Below are 12,477 nucleotides of genomic sequence, written 5' to 3'. Positions count from 1 at the left end.
AAACTGAGAAAAGCAGCAGTGCATACCTGAATTTATGTTGAGACAGAGCAAGTGTTACAAGGCCATTGAAATGAATGATCTAAAATAAAAAGAGTTAGAATAACAGCACTGTACAAATCACCTTCTATTATTGGCCACCTAAATCACATTTGGCATTTTGCTGAGCCTGTAATGTTTGTTTGCCTTTCTTTTTTTAATAGATATGTCCAAAATTGCTTCTGTTATGAATGTGTGAGAATGGAGAGAAAAGCATTTATGCTGTGATGTCACTGTCCTTTGCTGTTGCCTTCTTTTATGCTCCTGATTTGTTTCTCTACTGTTGTTTATCTGGAAGTTTAAAAACAAATCACTTTTTGCAAAGGAATGTTTAAAATTTCATAGACAGTGAGTGGCTGCAGTACAATACATGGATTTTAGGAAGTGAGACCTGGCTGTGTGCTTCACATTCCTTCATTTTCAGTTGAAGTCGCAGGTGGTGGAGGATTTCAGCTCTTTGTCAATGCTGGTGTCCCTGTGGACTCAGAAATGATAAATGATTTTGTAAAAGAAGCTCTCAGTGAAACCATTGCAACCATGCTGGGTGACAGTCGAGCTCAGAGAGCAGTTCCAGATCCAAGTGTTCCTCCCAGCACAACCACAGTGATGGTAAGAGTCTGTTTTATTTAAGATTTCCTACTGAACTTCTGAGGGACTTGGTACTTTATTTCATGTTGTTGAAAGATAGCTCATGTTACCAAAAATAGTTATTCTGCTTTCTTGCAAGCAAATGAGAGATGAAGAAAATAATTTCCTCATCTAAGAAGAAATGGAAGCTGAGAGCAATATTATTTTTGGCCTTACGGGCTTGCAGCCATTCTTTAATATCTGTTAAAATGACTATTAATTCTTTCTGAGTTTTGACTTCAGTAGTTTTGAATAAATGCTTAATTGATGAGTAGAGCTTCCTGTAATACAGGATAATTTCCTGTGTTCCCTTTGATAATCAAATGACAGCTGGCTCTTACTTTGATAACAACATGACTGTGCTGCAATCTGGTGTTGTGTAATGTCTTTGGGACGCTTGTGGAAATTGCTGTGCTTAGAAATCCAACTATGGAAGGCTTTGTTGAAAGTGGGATCAGTCATTCTGTCCTGCTGCAGTGCAGATGGACTGAAAAACCTCCTCCTGCCTGCTGCAAGGGACAAAGAGGTGATTCTGTAGGCAAAAGTAAAGGTTTCACTGCTGAGGGCTTAACCTGAGCCCCCCAGCATCTCTTCCACTCCATTTCAGATTGAGGAGGGCTTGATGTTCCTCTCAGCTCGCTCTGATGCTCAGAAACCTCTTCTGTTTTCCATCCTGTTTACTGATCTCCCTTTTCTTTCTCTATCAGCTTAAACTGAAATATCCTTTAGCTGAAGTGGTTGAGTTTTCCTTGCTATATGTATTTGTGCACTCCAAGATATTAGTTTTGTCCTCTTTGGCCCTTGTTTGATTAGCAAAGAAAGCAACCATCTATAGGTGAACCATTTTTTGAGTTGTGCTGTTGAGCAGCACTTTGATGTTTTCCAGTTTAAATTTGTTTCAAGCACAGGTAACACTAATAGACATTTTTAATAATAATGTGGTCTCCAAGATGGGGTTTCCTCAATGCCTTGAGCTGTAGTAGTGATTCTCTCCTGCCTTTATTGGAATCCCAGGTACCTAATTATGTTTTTTTAAAGTCTTTCCACATTTTGAAGCACGATAGCACAAGTTAAAGGATAGCTAGCAAAGTTTTTTTTAATTCTTCTTTTTCCATTTGTGCTCAGTCTATAGCACAAGTTCTTGAATATGTAGTTTATGCATTCTTGACTTCTCCCTTCCCACTGTGAATTTTCCTGTCTAGAACTGAATTTCAGCTGTTACTGAGTTCTCTGGTGCTCACGATGTCACACGGTTGGGTGTGAGCTGCCAAATGTGCTGGCAGGTTCCAATTCCCATGAGAAATTTTAATAAAAATCATCAGCCTGAGGACATACTCTTCAGAAACTAGCCTGGAAGTCTTCCTATAGCCTCCTTGCCTTCCTTTCTTTATGAAATGTCAGAGAACAAGGCTGGATCCACGGCATGAAATATTTTCTTGCTTAACACTGTCTCAAGTGCTTTATTAAAATCCAATATAATAATAGAATTCATGTTTAGACTGGACATTAGGAAGCATTTCTTTACCAAGAGGGTGGTTTAACATGGGATTAGGCTTCCTGAAGAGGTGGTTGGTATCCCAAACCTGTGAGTGTGTCAGAGGCATTTGGACAGTGCCTTTAACAACAAATTCGAGCTTTTGGTCAGCCCTGAACTGGTCAGGCAGTTGGATTGGATGATGATTGTAGCTCCCTTCCAACTGAAATGGTCTCTTCTGTTCTGCACATAATGATTTCCCAATTTAATCCTTTTAATGCCTAATTCACTGCTTTTAATTTATTTTGTCCTGGTGCAGCTTCCCAGAGGAGTTAGATCCATGGAAGTATCAGGATGTTCCTGTTCTGTGATGAGCTGCCTTTCCCTCTCTTCCTCAGCTCTCTCTGGGGCTCCTGGGAAGGCAGGAATTCTGCAGGGAGATCCTAACTGTGGTTATGATTTTTCTTCCCCTCAGGAGGCTCCTGTGCCTACTCCAGTGCCAACACCCCAGGCCACACCACCACCAACACCACCTTCAGAAAAAGAATCGCCTCAGGTCAAAACTCCAGATTCATCTCCATCTCCTCCAGAGATGAGTGGGGATGTTCATGGACATGAAAAAATTAAAGAAACAGGTATTGAAAATAATAATGGAAGTTTAGAAGTAGCAAATATGCTTTAATCTACTGCCTTTAATTTTCTTCTTCAAAGAAATGTTATCTCTCAAGATAAATATTCTTGAGGCTATAATTCAAGTGGAAACTCATGTTCTACAAAAATTTATGGGCTAATTTATATAGAAAGCAAACATCTTTTATTTGGTAACAGTTCTATTTTCAAAATGAATGTGCATTTCTATGGTCTGTGTGATATCCACCCCTCCCACCCCCTCCACAATTTCTCACATCAGAAAAATAGCTGTCTTTTGCTCCTTCCTGTGCTTGTAATGTTAATTAAATCAAATGTACACTCTTCCAGTAAAGCAGCTTGATTTTCTAAAATGCAGAGCAGTCTCCCTTGAGGAAGAAATTGAGGTTTTATTCAAACTTCTTCAGGTGCCAACACTGTACATAAAAGAAGCAATTCTTAATCTAGTCTTTATAACAATCAAAAAGTATCATAAAAACTGCAAGTGCTTGTTAGAACTGACTCTCTCTGTCTGAGATATATTTCCTGCTTTCCTTTCTGATCTGGAATTTGTCTTTCCACGTGCAGGAGTTGAGATTGCAGCTGCCATGGGCCACGTTGTCACCCCTGTGGTCACCCCTGTGGTCACCCCTGTCACCACACCTTCCCCAGGGGCCACACCGAGCCCTCCTGTCTTAGAATGGGGCTCCCAGGCTGATAAAAAGGAAAGTCCAAAGCTTCCTAACCCATGGGATGGTGCAGAACTTCCTCTGGAAGAAGAGAACCCCAGTCCTGTCCCTGAAGAGCCTCTCTGTCCCAGGGCTGTGTGAGTTCAACAGGCTGCACAATTTTCTCATTTCTTAAAAGCTGAAGTATGTATGTTCTTTTAACATATAAGCTCAAGATGTCAGCAGAAAGAAGTGCTTAATGTATATATCAGGAGGCATTTGAGATAATCCAGGGTTGGGCTTTCAGTTTTTTTAATTGCTTGAAGGGCATTTTAGAGAAAAATGTGAAATCAGGGCCTTTCTCAGGGCTTATCAGCCCTTATTCATTGCCCTGTTGAACACTGTACTTAGTGAACTTTTATTGCTACACCTGCCAGTAACACAAAGAGTGACAATGAAATATTGTGCTATTAGCATTTTAATTTTTGTATTGCCTCCTTGGTAATACACATGCTAATTTTTAGTTATAACCAGAAACTCACAGATACCATTATTTATCTAACCATGTTAACTGTTGAATTATTCTGGAAAGTGCTGTGCTCTTGCATTGGAGAAAATACTTCAGAATTAATTTATTTTCAGTATTAAGATGTTGTTCTGCACTGTTCAGTGTGTCTTGGTGTATTCACAGTGCACATTCTGACCTTGCAGGAAGATGTCAGTGGCCAATGATGAGGAACCAGAGGCCTTGGTTTTGCCATCTCAGCAGCTGCCAGCGAGGCCCTTTGAGCCCTTTCCCAGCAGAGCCCAGGTGCCATCACCTGTGCCCACGGCCAGCTCCGGGGTGTCCCCGCGGGACAGCAGCCTCACCCCCACAGAGACCGAGACCACAGACAGACCCCTCTCAGAAGGGGAGGTGCTCTTCACCTATGAACAGCCACTGCCTGCAGCAGGTAAACAACTGTGGAAATTTGAATTTGAATTATTTTTTTTTTATTCTTCTAAAGCTGCAAGCATTAACTTCCAGATTGTGAAGATTGACAAGACCTCGTTGTTCTTTTTCCCGTCGCCGAACAAAACGCTGCTGTTTATTAAAGAAAAAAGATTCAATCTGCTCTTTTGTCATGAGATCAACTTGGAAAATAATTGAGACTTGTCTTGCTGAAGTACCATGTGGTACTTTGCTGTTATTGAAAGCAAAGAAATATGAAAAGAAATACGAAAATATGTCTTTATAATATACATCCGGCAGTAGGAATTTCCAAATTTGCTATAGCACAGTGTTGCACTTATTAAAGAATGTGGCTTGGGTTTTCTGTCACGTAACTTGAATGTTTGTAATAGTTGTAACATAAAATATTTTTCAGCCTTAGCAGAAGGAGGATTGTCTCTTCCAAACCTCACTGAGAGCTTATCCAGTACTCTCCGAGATGCCAATGAAATGGTAAGGAACTCTTTCATAAGGAATCAGAGATAATGTGGGTTCCACCTTGGGCATCCTGCTGAATTGGATATGCTTTAAACATTTTCACTCACCAACTTTTTTAATTCACACTTTTAAACTGCATACTCAAAAAGAGTGCTAGAATGTCAGAACAACAAAGGAAAAAAGATCACATTATACAAACTAATTTATGTTTTTAAAAGCTGGATGATTTATGTACTTCTGTAGGTGAGAGATAGCCATTTTGCACTTTTATTTCTTTATTTTTTCTAGTTTATGGCATCTTAAACAGAATAGAACATTGCTATGCTCTGAGCTGTTGCAGCTTTGAGTCATCTTTTAATTGCTTGTGTGATTAAATTATTAAAGTGGGTTAGCTGAGGCTGGAGTTAGTTAAAGCTGCTTAAAACATCAGAATAGTTTCTTATCCAATGTCTGCTCTAGTCCATGGTTCTGGAAGCCTCCCAAGTCAAGGTATTCTCCATTCCCTTTCTCTTTTGGTATTCCTCAAATGCCTGGACTTTCCCTCTCTGATTTTGTGTAAAGCTTCTTGGTAAGATGTAGCTGTGACATAAATTATAGGAGATAGGAGAGAATATGGAGAAGAGGAAGCTCTGGGGGGGAGCTATACTTTACCAATATATAAATATGTGGGGGGAAAAAGTAACAAAGAAAGAGCCAGTGAAAGACAAGAGGGAGTGGACATAGGCTGAAATTCAGGAAATTTGGTTTAAACATAAAAGATATTTATCGTGTGGAGTGGCCAAACACTGGAAGAAGGGCTGCCTTGGGCAGCTGGATTGGGCTGGACAACTTCCAGAGGACCCTTCCAAGCTCCACAAGGCAAGTTTAATGTTCTGGAGCAGGAGTCCTCTTCTCCTAGACTGTCCTTCCTACACATTTCTGCACAGTCATGGGCACACTTCACCTTCCCATTTAATATCCATTCAAGTCATAGCATCAGAGAACATCCTCAGGTGGAGGAGACCCACAAGAATGATCAAGTCCAACTCCTGGCTCTGCACAGAACCCTCCCAAAACAACCACCACAGTTGTGAGACTGAACTGGCAGATCTTTAGGTGCTTCCACTGACACACTTCCTCTCTTAAACTCTGGCCTTGAAACTCTGATATCAGCTGCATCTAAATTAAAGTTCTCTTCATCAGAGGAACATTTGCCTGCTGAGATGTTCTTCCCCCTCTTTGTCAGCTGGATTGTAGCTCCTTCTAGTATTTCTCCATCCTCAGTCCAGGCTGTTTGGTTGAGGAAGGTAATTCCTTGCTGGTGAGAGCAGCTCTGCAGCCAGATAGTTGCTAGCAAAGCATGTGTTAGGATTTAACTGCATCCCTGATCTTTGGAGGCCTGAAGGGCCTTGTTCCTCTTTAAGTGTTGCAGTCTTTTGTATCAAATAAAGAAATGTGCATGTCTGTGGTTTAAAAGATAAGTGTGTCATCTGTTTGCTTATTTTTAAATGCTTGAATTTTCATGGCATAATTTTTCAGTGTGGAACCTTACTGTTAAAAAAAGCTTGGTTGTGAACTATAGTAAGAATGATTCAAATTCCTACCAAAAACCAGTTTTGGAGCATGCATTACCTGGATTTTTTTGTTTTGTTTTGTTTCTTTGTTCTAGGATTATGATCCTCCAAGTGAAGGGCAGGTGGTGAGGAGAATGAATAAAGGCTATCACAGGGATCCTGTCCTGACTCTTTTAACCAAATTAAATCAAGCACCTGTTTTTGCACAAGAAGCAGTAGACCACTTGGAGGTAATTTACAGTTCTTGGCTTTCCAGTACAGTAGTTCTGAAGTGATTTTTTCCTACTTAAAAGTAGATAAAATATCCCAAGCTTATCCTTCCTGTTGGCTGTATAACAGCTTCGTACACTTCATTCCCTGCTGCAAGAGATCCAACTTCTGTTGGCTTTGTTCTTGTGTAAAACTCTTTAAAGAAGTCTCAGTGCTATAAACGATCTGTACATCATATGTACCTCATTTTCCAGATATTTGTGTGACTGTCCCTATGTCCCAGGTTTGTCCTGCCACTTGGAGTACCAGGGAATTTTCTGTCACTTCAGCAATGCAGGTGGAATGCTTAACAGTACAAATACACTGCATTTACCAGCCACAGGAGTGTTTTAGGGAGCCATGAGGAACAACCCAGCAAGTGTTTACATGTACTTTGCACATGCTGTTGAAACTGATCTTGGAACAAAACCTCAAAAATTCCTATTCAGCTGGCAGAAAAAAAAGAGGCACAGAAAAATGTAATTATCTGCATCACATTTTTTTGTCACACATCTGAGTTATTTCTGTGTTGGAAAATAGCATTTTGGACTGGGTGTTATTCTAACTGACATAGCTGGAGGAATGTTTGAAGGAAATGAACTTTGAATACTGCAGCAATGGTTCATGAGCACCTTAATTTACAGCAGATACTGCTTTTTTGTGATGCTACTGATGCATATGCAGTTTTTTCCTTCTGTCTTGGTCAGTTTAGTCTAAATAATTACCAACTTGACTCACCTCCTTGCTGTTCCTTTGCTAATTTTTTGGTTTTGCTTGTTTATTTTGCTAATGAGCTCCGGTGGCTGGACTTGGTGAAAAGCTTTCTACAGTATTAACTCCCAAGTCTGCTTGTAATTGCAGTGACATTTTCTCATCAGCACTGCCAATTACAAGTGCAGCTCTGATTTACTTTTTCCTTTTCCCATCGTCACAGACCACTCAGTCTGTCCATACAAGGCACTCATAAACTGCCCCCAGATTCTGGCAAGGTGTGTGCAGGTGTCCTTTCTCCTTTAGAGGAGAATCAACATTCTCCTGGATGTTTCTTGTATTGCCTTAGAGTGAAACTCTGCACATTGTGTGGTGTGTATGTGTGTGTGTGTGCATTCTACCTGGAAGCCACCTGGGTTTAACCTGCAGCTTTGAAAGTCAGAATCCAGGGAACCATCCCTATTTTTAGTGCCCTCCAAACCTACTTGAAAATTGAAGCTTTTATCTGACATGCAGTGCAGAGAGTCAATAGCTTTTAGATGCTGCCAATGTTTCAAGGTCAGGCAGTCAACAGTGGCCAAATCTATAATATCAAAGGCTTCATGTGCTAAAAATGTAACTTAGGTTCTGATCACGTTGAGATACCACTAACAAAATAAATAATGTTTGGCTGCAAGTGTTTCTTTTCTGTCCAGTACTGATAAATTGAGATCTTAACTTCAAATCTAGATGATATCTCTAGGGCTTGTTTTCTTTATCCAATGCAAATAGAATAAACTTAAGTTTAAAAATGCTTTCAGGGTTAATGCAATTGGAAAACAATGCCTGGGTTTGGAAGACTTACTCTGGGTTTTCATATGTGCTGTGGTTTTGGTGTTCTCTGCAGGATTCTGATGGCAGCATTGGGGAGCTCAGTGAAGGTCAGAGACCAAGGCTGACCAGAGCACAGGAGAGAATCCTGATGGGAAATTCCATTTTTGTGGAGCATCCAGCTGCTCAGAGCTCTGGGAACAGACCACACCAGAGTCTCCGTTCTCTATCTCCAGGGCAGCTTGCCCAAATTGGAGGTACAAGTTGATTCTTATTTTTTCTCTATTTTATTCATGTGTATTAGGAGGACTTTCCATAGCAGAATCTGAAATAATTTCAGACCATACATTCAAAATCCAATATTTACAGGCAATTCCTACAATGAAATTATTAGTGTTCCTGTTTCAAGAGCTGGATTTGTTTCAAGCCTTGTCTTCACTCTTCTTAGCAATTTCCTACAATTGGAATAAAAATCATGGCAAATACCCGGTTGCCTATACAGAATTAAAGTGTGTATCTTATTTTTTTAAGTCAAATTCAGTTCTGAGAAACAGATGAAAGCAGTTTCCATTGGACAGGTGTTAACACCAGCAGTTCAAGCTCCTTCTGTCTGTCCCCTTGCTCAGCACTGCTCCTTTTATCACTCCATTGTGGCAATGCTGCAGTGGCTCATAAATGGCAATATATTTTAGCTTCATATATTCCTCTAATGATATAGAAATTAATGTTTTCCCAGATGGATAGCTCAGGCACACACATCTTGTACAAAGCAGGGATATGTTGCTGTGATAAAGCAGGGAAATTTATTCTATTTCAGTTGAAAGTAGTGCTGAAACCAGTGGTCCGTCCTTCCTCTTCCTTATTTTTTACCCCAGGTTCTCTGTTGTTGTCTGAAAATGTCCTTTTATACTCGTTTAATGTAACTGCTGCAAGCATGTAGAAACTGTTTTGTTGACTGTGGTTTTAAATGTGTCTAAATTAGACTGAAATAATTACTACACTGTTGCAACACAAACGTGGTTGCACTCATTCATCAAAAGTTGTGTAAATTACAGTGATCAAACAGCTGGTTTTCTGTCCTTTTAATTTTCACATTTATGAATTTGACAAGAGAAGCTTATCTCACATTATTAACTCTTGACCAGTAGGAAAAGGATTGAAATTAAATGTGTTTAACACGTGGCAAAAACAAACTTGGAGAAAGTGGAATATTTGCTTGGTTTTGAAGTGATGAACATTTGAACTGCTCACACAATAACCTTTTAAACCAGCTATGACCTAATATTTTGGACAACTACACCAGTGTCAGCCTTGAAAATATGTTCTGTACTTTATCTATTGTCAAACTTTTCCTTTAAAGTAGTTTGTTGAAGGTTGTTTGGAGATCGGTTGCATGAGGTTTCCTGAGATAAGAGATTTCTCCAAGTCACTCCTTTGACTCTGTGTTGGTAGAGGTCAGTCAGCACTAAGGACACTGTGATGTAGCAATAAATCAGTGATCAGATCATCTGCAGACAGTGTAAGACAAGGGGGGATGCTTTTAACTAAAAGATGAGAGATTTAGATTAAATGTGAAGAAATTTCTCTCTGTGAGGGTGGGGAAGCCCAGAGAAGCTGTGGCTGCCCCTGGATCCCTGGCAGTGCTCCAGGCCAGGTTGGACAGGGCTTGGAACAACCTGGGATAGTGGAAGGTGTTCCATGGCAGGGATGGAACAGGATGAGGTTTAAGGTTCCTTCCAACTCAAACCATTCTGAGATTTCTCTTCTCTTTAAGTCTCTAACAGTGCTCAGGACCAGGGAGCTGGAAGATGCCTGTTAATGGCAGAACCTGTCTCTATGTCTGTCTGTCCTTTTGTCCTTACCCAGACTGTCCATGTCTGTATCTGGCACAACAGGGTTGTATCTCCTTGTATCTTTAAAAATACATTTTTTTAATCTATTTAATTTAATTTAGGGTGGCCTTTGACTGTCCTGTAAATATTTTAACACTTCTCAAACCAGTTCCTGCATGTGATGATAATCCACCAGCAGTGTGTTTCTCTACAGATTTTTAAGCTTATCTCTGAATCTTGTAGTGTTGTTTTTAGTTTTTATTGCAGCATATTTTCAAGAGGAGGCAAGTGCCCTGGACTAACTACCATAGGGCAATGCCCTGTGCTTTTGCTTATAAACTTTATAATCCCAGACTGAGTTCTGTTGCATTCTGATGATTTTTAATTTAGCTTCCTTCCCTCTGAACCCAGCACAGTAATTTGTTGCATTGCTAAGGAAACGACATTGTATAAAAGCTTGGATCTGCTTTCAAGACAAGAGTTGTTTTCATATCAAGGAGAAACAGAAATCCTTGTTTCTAAGTCCTTTTGTTAGTGAAGTGAACAGTGAATAGAAAACAATCTGGTTTGGAGGGAGGGTCGGGTGAAGGGTGGAAGGAATGATCTGTGATTGTTTCCACTTTCCTTCCAAACCTTTTTTCTCTCTCCACTGGGATGTAATTGCCGGTCCTTCAGCCTCTAGTGCAAGTCAACTATTTCCTGATGGCCACAACAGCTAAAATTCAGGTCCATCATTTTATTTGGTAATTATTTTCAGGGCTAATACTAAATTATAGTTACACCCATGGGTGTCAGAGCTCACATATTTGAGGGTGTGCACCTCTGCACATGAAACCTTGCAGTGGATACTCAGTTCCTATGTCAGAATGAGTCACTCACAGAGGTGTCTGTGGGGACTGTGTGTCTGGTTTGGGTTTTCAGTTTTGTGACCAGTTTTTATTTGTGTTATGGAAACACAATGTCCATTTATAGGATGGAGCAGGTGTTGCTCATGTAGGTACATAACAGCATCTTGATGATCAGTCATTTATAAAGCCTTGTTTTCAGTGCTTAAAGTCAGGGATATAAAAACCAACATGCAAATGAAATGTGGCACATGCAGTCTTAAAGTGAACAATAATTACAGTTAATTAAGCAATGATTATAGTTAATTAGGCTTAAAATTCGTTCTTTGGCTCTGTATGATAGCAGAAGGCTAAAGTTAGTTCATGAGCTGTCAGTACATTTTTCATAAAGATGTTTTACACACTTGCAGGCTGCAAAACCATGATAAATGTTGGATTAGAGAGCAAATTATCCCTTTAAAAGAGACTATATACAGGTTTCTTTTAGTTCATACAGGAGTGAAACATTTTAATGAAGAAGCTTTTCCAATTTCTTTCCACTAAGTATGATAAAGCTCATTAAGCATATAATGGTATGATGAACTGTACAGCTCTGAAGCTTTCTCAGATGCTGCCACACTGGAAATCTACAGATGATAAAGCTGATTTATTTTTTCAATTTCCACAGCCATGTATTTCTTATTTCATTTTTATCCCCACAAGAGCAATTTAAAGGGTACACAATGAGCCATGTAAGGAGGAAATCATTCTCTTTAACACTGCATGCCCCACTGTTGCAAGTTTGAAAGGCTGCACATTCTGCCACATGAGTTGACCGGGAGATGATGGCTCCAGCTCATTAAGGAATTTTTTTCTCTCAGCAGAAATTCTTGAAGATGCAGATACAAGTCCTAGTCCAGTGCTTTTGGCTGAACTGGAGTCACAGCCAGGTTCAAATCCTGCTCTGCCAGCAGCCCAGCCAAGCTGTAGAATGTCACCACTCCCAGAGGATCTGTCCCAGGTGAGCTGAAAGGATTTTTCCTGTGCCTAGTCAGAAGGAGCAAACTGAAACCTGGGAAAATAAATCTTCCTGTTTCACTATCGTGCCTGGCATCACAGAACTGGTGCATTTAAAGTGACACATTTCAGCTGAGAAGCTGCAGTCCAAGTGCATGTGTGCAGTAAAGGTGATTGTGCTTCCTGTAACAAATCCTTATCCCTCCTTTAAAGCTCAGACCCTCTTTTTTATCTTTTCTGCACTTCCTCACAGCTTCACTGGTCTCACAGGAACCAGTCCTATACAGTGTTCATTGGGGCATTCCCATGTTTTAGGGGCACAGTCCTTCAAATGCAGGATAACATCCTGGATACATGGCTGGGGAAGTGACAACAGAGATTTGGCCTCATGAGTTGTAACCCACTGACTCAGCGTTCCAGGAGCTTCCTTTGTCCTTGTAGGGGCAGGGTTGGAAAGGCAGTGGGGATGATGAACCTCAGAGCACTTAAAGGTAGAGAAACATCTTATTGATCTCTGCTTCAAACCTAGACAGTTAATTTTTTACTACTTTATTAGAATGTGCTGTTACCTAGAGATGATGGTTTACTTGCTAACTAAATTCAAGTAACAAGTGGCAAAA

General features: G+C 40.2%; 1 protein-coding gene across 4 annotated transcripts in view; it reads left to right on the top strand.

The window, feature by feature from the left end:
- The window catches only part of KIAA0586 (KIAA0586 ortholog), a 67,171-nt gene that overhangs the window by 26,744 nt on the left and 27,950 nt on the right, over window positions 1-12,477 (top strand). For 3 of the 4 annotated variants that reach the window (XM_058860748.1, XM_058860721.1, XM_058860738.1), the window contains 8 exons: window positions 461-645; window positions 2,613-2,772; window positions 3,353-3,590; window positions 4,144-4,385; window positions 4,800-4,876; window positions 6,510-6,644; window positions 8,261-8,441; window positions 11,722-11,861. In XM_058860748.1, the coding sequence (XP_058716731.1) occupies window positions 461-645; window positions 2,613-2,772; window positions 3,353-3,590; window positions 4,144-4,385; window positions 4,800-4,876; window positions 6,510-6,644; window positions 8,261-8,441; window positions 11,722-11,861 (1,358 nt within the window). The remainder of the gene's footprint in view (window positions 1-460; window positions 646-2,612; window positions 2,773-3,352; window positions 3,591-4,143; window positions 4,386-4,799; window positions 4,877-6,509; window positions 6,645-8,260; window positions 8,442-11,721; window positions 11,862-12,477) is intronic. The other variant, XM_058860729.1, reaches the window with a different exon arrangement.

The sequence above is a fragment of the Poecile atricapillus genome, chromosome 1 (genome assembly GCF_030490865.1).
Source record: "Poecile atricapillus isolate bPoeAtr1 chromosome 1, bPoeAtr1.hap1, whole genome shotgun sequence".
NCBI classification, from domain to species: domain Eukaryota; kingdom Metazoa; phylum Chordata; class Aves; order Passeriformes; family Paridae; genus Poecile; species Poecile atricapillus.
Note: the sequence above shows the minus strand (reverse complement) of the source record. Positions and strands in the feature narration are given on the sequence as shown.